Source organism: Fukomys damarensis, unplaced genomic scaffold (assembly GCF_012274545.1).
Source record: "Fukomys damarensis isolate Sample0158 unplaced genomic scaffold, DMR_v1.0_HiC HiC_scaffold_39, whole genome shotgun sequence".
In the NCBI taxonomy this organism is placed as follows: Eukaryota; Metazoa; Chordata; class Mammalia; order Rodentia; family Bathyergidae; genus Fukomys; species Fukomys damarensis.
Window position 1 is genome coordinate 45,698,498 of NW_022900951.1, and position 9,484 is coordinate 45,707,981.

The 9,484-nt window shown below is 42.3% G+C and overlaps 1 protein-coding gene across 1 annotated transcript; it reads left to right on the top strand.

Annotated features, from left to right (window-relative positions):
- Window positions 1–1,660: 1,660 nt before the first annotated feature.
- Window positions 1,661–7,564, top strand: LOC117283211 (protein FAM156A/FAM156B-like). The gene is made up of 2 exons (XM_033760342.1): window positions 1,661–3,789; window positions 4,264–7,564. The coding sequence occupies exon 1, from the start codon at window positions 2,385–2,387 to the stop codon at window positions 3,117–3,119; it is 735 nt and encodes a 244-aa protein (XP_033616233.1). The 5' UTR covers window positions 1,661–2,384; the 3' UTR covers window positions 3,120–3,789; window positions 4,264–7,564.
- Window positions 7,565–9,484: the final 1,920 nt, after the last annotated feature.

The window sequence follows — 9,484 nt, forward strand, 5'->3', positions numbered from 1 at the left end:
AACTTTTTAAAAAATATTTCAATAAAATGCGCATTGCCATTAACCTCCCTCAAAGTACTCCCCCCCCCATTCTACTACACTTATCCTTTTCTTTTTGTCATTGTCTGAAACAGTTCTGGAAATCCTCTCTCAGTCTTTGCGAACTGTGTTAAAACTATGTATACTGAATACTGCTGTTGTGTTCTATCCAGTGGAAAGGCAGCCTTGTAGCAAAACATTACAGTATGTCCTCATTCACCTTATTCACTGGATCTGGTACCATGTGACTTCTGGCTCTTTCCCAAAGTCGAAATGGCCATCAAAGGTAAACATTTTGAATTGATTCAGGACATCAAGGCAGCCGTGACAGTAGGACTTCCCACACTCCTTCAGAAAGTGGCAAGAATGATTGGGTAAGTGTTGTTAGAAGTAAGGGGGATTATTTTGAGGAGATTTGATGGCGATGTATATCTACTATAATAATTTATTTTAAGTTTAAAAATCCACCGTATCTTTTATCATACCTCATACACTGGGTATTCCGAGTACATAGTCATGAGATCTATGAGAAGAGACAACATATTATCCCTCCTTTCTCATTTGTATACTACGGACTGTTCTGCAATCTAGGACTTCCACAATGAAGCAGAATAGGTGTGTTATAAGTGGCCATCTTGGGCCGGGGATTTAGCTCCTTGGTTCGGTGGCCTGCCTGGCAAGCTGAAGGACCCGAGTTCGATGCCCAGTACCAAAAAAAAGAAAAGAGAGCATTCAATCATTGACCATCATGTAGGATATTAGTTGTACGGTTTTTTTCTACGTGCCCTTTAACAGGTTCAAGAAGTGATCTTTTTATTCCTAGTGTGTTAGAAATTTTAATGTCATTAGTGGATTTTCCATCTTTTCAAATTACTATGTTCCTGTCCTTTTTCTTCATCATCTAAACTCACAATCTGTGGGTTCCATTCACTGATTTTTAATTAGTGAAAGTAGAACCTTTGCATTCCTGGTATAAAATCCACTCGATCGTGGTTTATGATTCTTTTCATATATTGCTCATTTTCTGTTGAAGATTTTTGTGCTAAGACAGAACTTTGTACTAATTTGCTAAGTCAAAATATTAGTCTGTACTTTCCCTCATGAAATATTTGGGAGTGTTCCTTCGTTTTCTGGAAGAAATTGTTTAAAATTGCTGTAATGTCTTCATTTCACGTTTGATAGAATTTGCCAGTCAAACTCTGGTCCTAGAGATCATTTTGCAAACATTTTTCGCTGCAAATTTAATTTCTATAAAAAAGATTTAGGGCTGTGCACACAATTTCATTTCTGGTCAGTTTTGGTAGCTTATGATTTCCCAGTAATTGGTCCATTTTGTGTAAACTATATAATTTAATATGGACCTTATTGCGGTATGACCATGTTGTCTTTTTTCTGTTTTTCTAATAAAAGTTCTTCCTTGATTCCTGCTGTTGATAACTTGTTTCCTCCCTTTTTGCTTGTACAAGTTTATCAGTTAAATTCATCATTTCAAAGCAATGTTTGGCTCCATACAGTTTCTCTTTGTTTTTATTTGCTATCTCTTTATTTTGTCTCCTATCTTTTAATAGGAGAAATTCTTATTTACACACATTTGAGAATTTTGAGATGATTTTCATATACAAGAGCAGACTTTTGACTAAAGCCAAGGATCTCAAATGCAAAAATTCCAGTGTAGCTATGGTATAAATACTCCAATTTAATAAACGTCTACTTCATGAAAGCATGGAAATGCTTATCGGAAAGTCATGTGTTACTCACAACACTGTTCATCGTTATAATGCGTCTTGAGAGTGACTTAAACTCACTCAGCAAGTACAGGGTGTGGTGGCATATGGCTGTAATCCCAGCACTTGGGAGGCTCAGGCAGGAGGATCAAGAATTTGGGCCTAGGCTGGGCAATTTAGTAGGACGCTGTCTCACAATGTTAAACTAAATTAAAAGAGCCGGGATGTAACTCAGTGGTTGGGCCTCCAACATTTGCTACCTACCATGGGAAAAAAGAACAAGGAATTCATATTGTTCATGACATTTCACCGTCGCATGTCCCTCGCGATTGCAATGATTGGGCTTGTCTCTACAACCTTTGAGATGTACCATCAGCTCTCTGAGCTCTGGACATGTATTATCTCTTGTAATCCTTGGAAGTAGCCCAGAAGGTAAATCATGCAATCAGCCCCATTTTACACCTAGGAAGTGGAGGTACAGAAAGATTAAATGAGACGAATAGTCATGAGTTTTCTTTCTTTTCACCCTTCATTGCAGTCTGGCGTCTTCTGGCTGTGTACTTCTACCCCGTGTCTAGTCATTTGAAAACCTCTAGCTTCGCCTTCTCATCTAGAATCTAGCACCTGGTAGACAAGACCTCCATGGATCCACGCCAGAAATGGAATCCAGGGTTGATTTCTGGATCTTCCCAGATGCCCACCGCAGAGACCTCCCAAGAAGGCACAGCAGCCTCTCAGCCTTCCTCCTCAGAGCAGCTAATGATGGGCCTCGGTGACCTGAGCCTCAGTCCTGGCTCCAACCCCGCTGTGCCTGTACAAGAGGGACTGTTCCAGCAACAGTACAGGGAAGAGAAGACTCTGCTGGAGCAGCACTGGGAAAGGCTGGGATTCCCTCAGAAGAAGAAGGCACTCCTGGGGCACTTCAGACGCAGGCACCGTGATCACATGGCACCTTACCCAGTCGAAAGGGAAACCAGCATCTCTTTCCCAGGTGATAGAGCTCAGAATCGATTCAGATGCCAATGTCGATACTGCCAGGGCCACATGCCAAATATTTCTGGGGTCGCTAGGGAAAGGAATGGGACCCCTAGTCCTTCCTCCTGGGAAACCCTTGTGCAGGGTCTCAGTGGCTTGACCCTCAGCCTGGGTACCAACCGGCCTGGCATTCTGCCAGGTGGTGTGCAGCAGCAGCAGCAGCAGCCACAGCCACAGCCACAGCCACAGCCACAGCCACAGCCACCACAGCAGCCTCAGCAGCAGCAGCAGCAGCAGCCAGTGCAGCAGCAGGAGTCAGAGGAAAAGCGCCAACTGGAGAGGCAGCAGGAAAGCAAGAACATGTTCCAGCGGCTGTTTAAGCAGTGGTTGGAGGAGAATTGAGAAGCTCACCCTCATGGGACAAAGACCCTTAGGGATTCAGACAGTACTGTGTTGCCAGCTCTGGGGAGGGGGGCTTCTTTTCGGGACCAAACAGTTGCTATCGGAAGAGGAGACCCGAGACCTGTATTATGACCAAGAAATTGCGCATCTTTCCTGCGTGTCATTTGTGGAGCACTGAGAGGCATTCAGGGGCAGAGGAGACTGCATACCAGTGTTCCCCACCTCCTCTCATCTGGTTCCCATGCCGCGTGTGTCAGTTTTCCAGCCTACATTTCCGTCTTTGCTCCTTAACTTGTTTTCAGGGAGATATCTTTATAAGATGTCTGTGTAGTGTGAATGCCTTGTTGATGTCCATGTGCTGTTGTACCATTTTAGTGACAGCCCCCCAGGAGCAGAGCTAGGTCTGCTTGAAATGGGGTTGCTTGACACAGATCTAGGTACAAACATCTGCTGCCAAACAAAGTGTGGGAAAGGGATGTGGAACTGGAACTTGATGGTTCACCATTGTACTGTCAGTATAAACTATTATGACTATGATAAGCTGACTGTATGTGTTTCCCTGCCGCTTAGCAATCAAGTAGTAATCCCCCATGCAAGACTTTCGCCTGGGTTCCTCATCGCTAACACCAAATAAATATGTGTGTGAAAGGAAAGTAACATTAGAATGCAGGTTTGTTATCAGTAGTGTTTTGTTTCTTTTTGGATCTCAGATCACTCCCTTGAAATCCCCAACCAGCAGGCCAGAGTATATCAAGAGGAGCTCTGCACCATGGAGATTCAGAAGAGGGGCAGGGGGCAGGCTCAGAACACAGTCCAGCCACTCTTTGAGGTGCCTCAGTGGGACCAGCATTCATACCAGCCAGGCAGTGAGGTTGGAAGAGAGTCCTCTGGTACATAGGGTGGAAGCAGAGGCCCCTGCCCCAGAAGGAGCCCCTGAATGTTGGCACTGGTGCCCTGGATGAGTTTTCAAGAGCCTTTCCTTGGTGCCTGGTACACTGGGTTGGTGACTATGGACGGCAGTTTTGCACCTGCTTCCTGAGAACCAGGATAACACTGAGTTATTTCAGAATCCTACTGGAATTTAGACATGTGTCTTAATTTGAAGAAGCCCGAATGATGAAATTTACCTTCTTTTCCCCTACAGAATCCTGTGATGTGCACTCACCCAGCCAGGGACCTGAGATTTCTTCTGAGCCCAAAACAATCTGCATTGTGTCAGTCTCTTTTTAGGGAGTCCCCAGGACTGCATTGCTGTACAAATCTGTGTCTCCTGCTGGTAGAAGTATCTTGAGAGCAGGTAAGTTTCTTAGATTGGAACTTGGGATCTCATTAGAGAGCTTAAGAGCTTGAGAGTTAAGACAACTCTGCCAGGATTGTCTCCTAGGTCCTCCTAGGGCAGCTTTTCTTTCTTGATATGCATAGGCCTAAAATCAGGACAGTGATTTGGAAGTGTGTAGATGGATAGCATAGCAGTACACTTTTGCGGATGTTTACTCAGTGTCAGAGTCTCTTTGTATTCTTGATGGTTCACTCATTTCATCCCGTCTCGTTGACCCATCGTTTAGCAACAGTTCCAGGTCCTCATTAGGGAATGTGCCAAGGTCACACAGGCATCAAGAGGCCAAACTGGCATATAAGCTTAGGCAGGCTGCATTGTAGCTGGTAGAACTAACCCATTCTTCTCTGTGAGAGCTGGGGTGACATGAGGGTCCCAGTGGCCTGAGGGGACATTTCATTCTTATAAAGAACCAAGTCTTCCTGAGATGTGATGTTGACTCCTCAACTGCGAGGTGAAGTAGAGAGGTAAGTACTCTCACTTTGCTGCAAGTTCACAGAGATTGTGAAGTACTGGGTAGAGACACAACCTTTTGCCTGACCCCTCAAACCCCAAACCACACCCTGTATACTTTCAAGGCCAATCTGTTAGCCAAAACATTTCATAGTGTCCGTGATAGTCAAGCATTGAACCAATCACCAAAGTTTTCTCACTTGACTTCTCCCCATTTTGTGCCCTGCTGACTTTTGCAGTGTGGCATTGAAGAGGAATTGCAGGGCTTGTCCTGGTCCTCCAGTATTGAGCATTACATTAATTGGGCACTGTCTTAGTCCATTTTCTCCTGCTATGTCAGAATTATGTGCACTAGGTAGTTTATACACAGAAGAAGTTTTCTTCTACAATTCTGGAGACAAAAGAAGGCCAAAATGAAGGTGCTGGCATCTGATGTCTTTTGTGGGCCTTCTTACTGAGTCCTTACATGGTGGAAGATTCAGTGGCCTGGGTATGGGGTGAATATTATGTTCTCAAATGTCAGTGGAGCCAAACTGACTCCTACAAACCCTCTTCTTAGCTCTATACATTCATGAGGATGGTGCCCTCCTGACCCAAATATATCCCCTTAAGCCTGACCTAACACTGTAGCCTTGGGAATCAATATTCATTGTCACTCCTGGAGGTAACCAAAACATTCAAGCCTTGGCATACACCATGGATGTACCTACTACTGAGCATTTGATCCTCTGTGTGGCATGGATTACCAGGACATTAGAGTGGAAAGAAGGATCCCCATTGGGTGATGAAGACATAGCAAGTTTGCTGAAGTATTGCTGTAGAGTGAATCAAGGACTACCCGAGATTGTGTGGGAAATGCCAGAGGTCATAAGTAAAGCAGTTGGCCACATACCATATCTCCATCTTCAAGTCTTAATCTGCCTCCCCATGTCTGGGGCATAGCAGAGGATCTGGAGGTGACATGTAATACATTATCAAGCTTCTGACTAGGACTTAGAATCTGGTGTTGTCTGATAATATGCAACATGTCCAGTTCTAGACTAGGCACTGAATTAAAGGCACCAGCAGATAAAATACTGCAGCAGAATAGGGTTAAAATGGAATGCCCTAGAGGCAAATCTGGACAGATTTTAAACCTGAAAGGAAATGGAAAGAGGAAATGAAAAACCTGTCAATTGAGAGGTAAGGCCCAGATATTTTCATGGGTGAATTTTGTCTGACATTTCAAGAAAAAGTAATACCAATCCTTCACATACTAATCCAGAATATGAAAGGGACATTTCTCAATTCATTCTTTGAAAATAGCATTATTATGTTAATAGACAAGGACAGCACAAGTATATTGCAGACTAATATGAATCACGAATATGCAACAAGTCTGAGAAAATATTGACAAAATCTAGCAACATAATTTCTGCTACAGATATATGGGTGGTTAACATTCAAAATCAAATAAGGTAACACACCCTGTCACTAGAATAAGGAACATAAATCATATGATCAGCTCAACAGAGAAAAAGCATTTGAGAAAATCCAAGACCCATTCATAATAGAAACACCAACAAAATGGAGAAAAAAAAGGAAAATTCTCAACCTATAAAAAGCATCTACAACTAAGCTATAGCTGTCATAATATACTCAGTAATATAGTGAAAGAATACTTTCCCCAAGAGAATGAGGCAGGGATGTCCACCCCCACTGAGGACAAAAAATAAATGCAAATGTACATAAAATTAGATGGGAAAATACATGTCCACATGTAAACTAAGGATTTTACTCAAAATTCAGGTAGAAACTTAATCCTCAATTTGAGATCAGAAGACATGGGAGCAGGGAAATTTAACAGATTAGTGCTCTGCGTTCTTAATGGATTAGTTCATTCATTCCTTTAATAGATGAGTGGATCAACTAGTCAGGAGGTTAATCTGGATAATGGGTCTCATGAAAACCGGTTTAGCTAGTGCTCTATCCCGTTCCTGTCTCCCTGCCACATGATGCCCTGCTCTGCTTGGAGACTGCCAGCAAGAAGACCATCACCAGGTCCCAAAATAAACCATTTTACTGTATACCTTACCGTTTTGGGGTATTGTGTCTTGAGCAACAGAAAACAGGTTAATAAGACAACAGGATATTAAGATATTCGTGGCTCATATTTCACGATGACCCAGAATGAAAACAATTTAATGTCTGTCTATTGGTGAACTGATAAAGCAAAGAAATACAGTAGAACATGACAAAACATTGTGGAGGAACAAAGTATTCATACATGCTGCAACATGTTTGAACCTCAAAGAAAAAAACTTTGCCAAGTATAAAAAAACAGACACAAAAAAAACATTTATTGCATATGTAAGTTTATAGGAAATGTCCAGAAAGGGCAATTCCACACGGACAGTATAGAGACTAAGAACTGCAGCGACCTGGACCTGGCAGTAGTCGTGGCTGTGACGTGGGATTGGATGCGCAGGCTCAGAACCTGCCAATCCTAAAACAAGCTCAGTGGGGTCCTTCCCCTGAAGCCCTGACATCCAGCTGTTGTTGCTATGGTTCCTGGTGCAGGACTAGAAGGCTTCCTTACCTGGCCAGAACCATTCTCTGGGCCTTTTGGGGCTGGTTCTAGTATATTCTGAGATCCTCTCCTTCATTAGGATTGTATCCCACAACCCTCCTCTCCAGAGCTCTGGCAAAAAAAACAAAAAACAAACTCAAAAAGTGAGTTTTCCTCGCATGATGGTGGCACTCAGTTTCTATGGCCAGTAGAGAGCAATACTGCACCTCCATGCAACCCTGTGAACCCGCTGTGCTGATCACCGCACCCTTTCTGTTAGGGGAAGAACAACAAAAGAAAAAAACATGGAGCTTTTTTTCCATTGAAGAGGCCTTTGTTCTCCTTTTCACAGTCTAGGAAAAGCTGGGACAGGAAATTCTGGAATTGCTTTTGGGGGATTGCTGGCTAAAACTCAGACTTCAGCATACCTTGTGCTTTTCGGAGTAGCATTTCCCTGTGGCTGCCTAGGCAACCTAGCAGCTTGTATTTGGGCTTCTCTGAAAGATCAGTCTCTCCCATTTGTCCTGCTCCTGAGCTTCATGAGCTTTTATTCGCATGTTGTATCATTCTACATGTAATTGAAATGGAAATTTCTCAAGTAGTGAACTGTAATAAAATCATACTTATACACCAATTACTCAGCAGTAACCATTACATTTTGTGATAATTTCTGTAGATGCATTTTCATCTATAACAATGCATTGTAAAACCCAAAATGTAAATACATTAAAAGGTAATAGGAAACACAGATTGTTATCAAATATGAAGGGGGGACTACAGATGAAAGGGTGAGAGAAGAGGGAAAGGGGAAGTAAAAAGAATCAGCATGCATTATGAACTCATACCAGCTCCCCACAACAAATGTAATCATTATGTATTACAAAACTACGAAACAAATGAACTTTTTCAAAATGGCATTGCATATTGCTATATGTGATGTCAACATTGCTTTTACATCGTTTTAAAAACTCACATGTTTATTGAATTATGACACAATCACACTAACATGAACAATAAACGTGTTAATAACAGTAAGAAGCTAGTATGAATTCCCCTCTCTGTACAGCCATTAGAAAAAGAAATGAAGATTTACCAAAAATGAGAACAAAAATAATTACTATTGGACATGGAAAAGAGACAAGACTCCAGGACCTTTCTCTAAATTAAAACAGCATGAATTTTCTTCCAATGGAGAGGAGCCATCTTTAATTTGCTTTGTTTTTACACAGCATTCATTCAGGACACGAAACAGTACCCATAAGGGTGGTCTCAATATAGATATTGGTTGAACACATGAACAAGGGCCTGATTTCGTCTAGATAATTTTTTTTGTAGACATAGCCTGTCGTTACTTAGATTTCTAATGATAGTCTTTGAACACCTACTTGGCTTTTATTTCCATTTATCACATTCTGGTGAACAATGAGCATCTTCATATAATTTTTAAAAATACGTTCCTTAGCTGTTTTATTACTGTGGCCTCACTGGGAGGAGAATGCGACTCCATCCTCGTACTAGGGACAGGAAAGCATTCTCCAACCTACATATGTAATCCACAGGCTTGTGCACGGGGGACAGGTGAACACTGGCGCCCTCCTTGACTAGTCCTGTGGCCCTGGGTAACTGATGCCACCAGCAGGTGACAGCTTCCACATGTACAAAATAAGGCCAGTGGTAGAATCTGCCTCAGGGGATGATGGCCCGTGTAAATAGCAGTTTGTGTCATGAAAATCTAACCATTCTGTTTTGTGATGACTTTAGAGGTGTTTCCTCTGCAGAAGTTCATTTTCAACATAGATCCATATGTGCATAATAACTTCAACATCTGTCTCTACATGTTTGCGACAAATTCTGAGAAATTGGTTTCAACATCAGAGTTGAGAAATATCAGGAACCTTTGGTAAACATTGGAAGTTTCTGTAAAACTAACTTTCAGGGCAGGGGATTTAGCTCAGCGGTTCCGTGGCCTGCCTTGCAAGTGCAAGGACCCAAGTTCAATCCCCTGTACCAAAAAAAAAAAAAAAAAAA

What these genes read in the sequence shown, in the direction of transcription:
- LOC117283211 (XM_033760342.1), top strand. Translation starts at nt 2,385, where the DNA reads ATGGATCCACGCCAGAAATGGAATCCAGGGTTGATTTCTGGATCTTCC.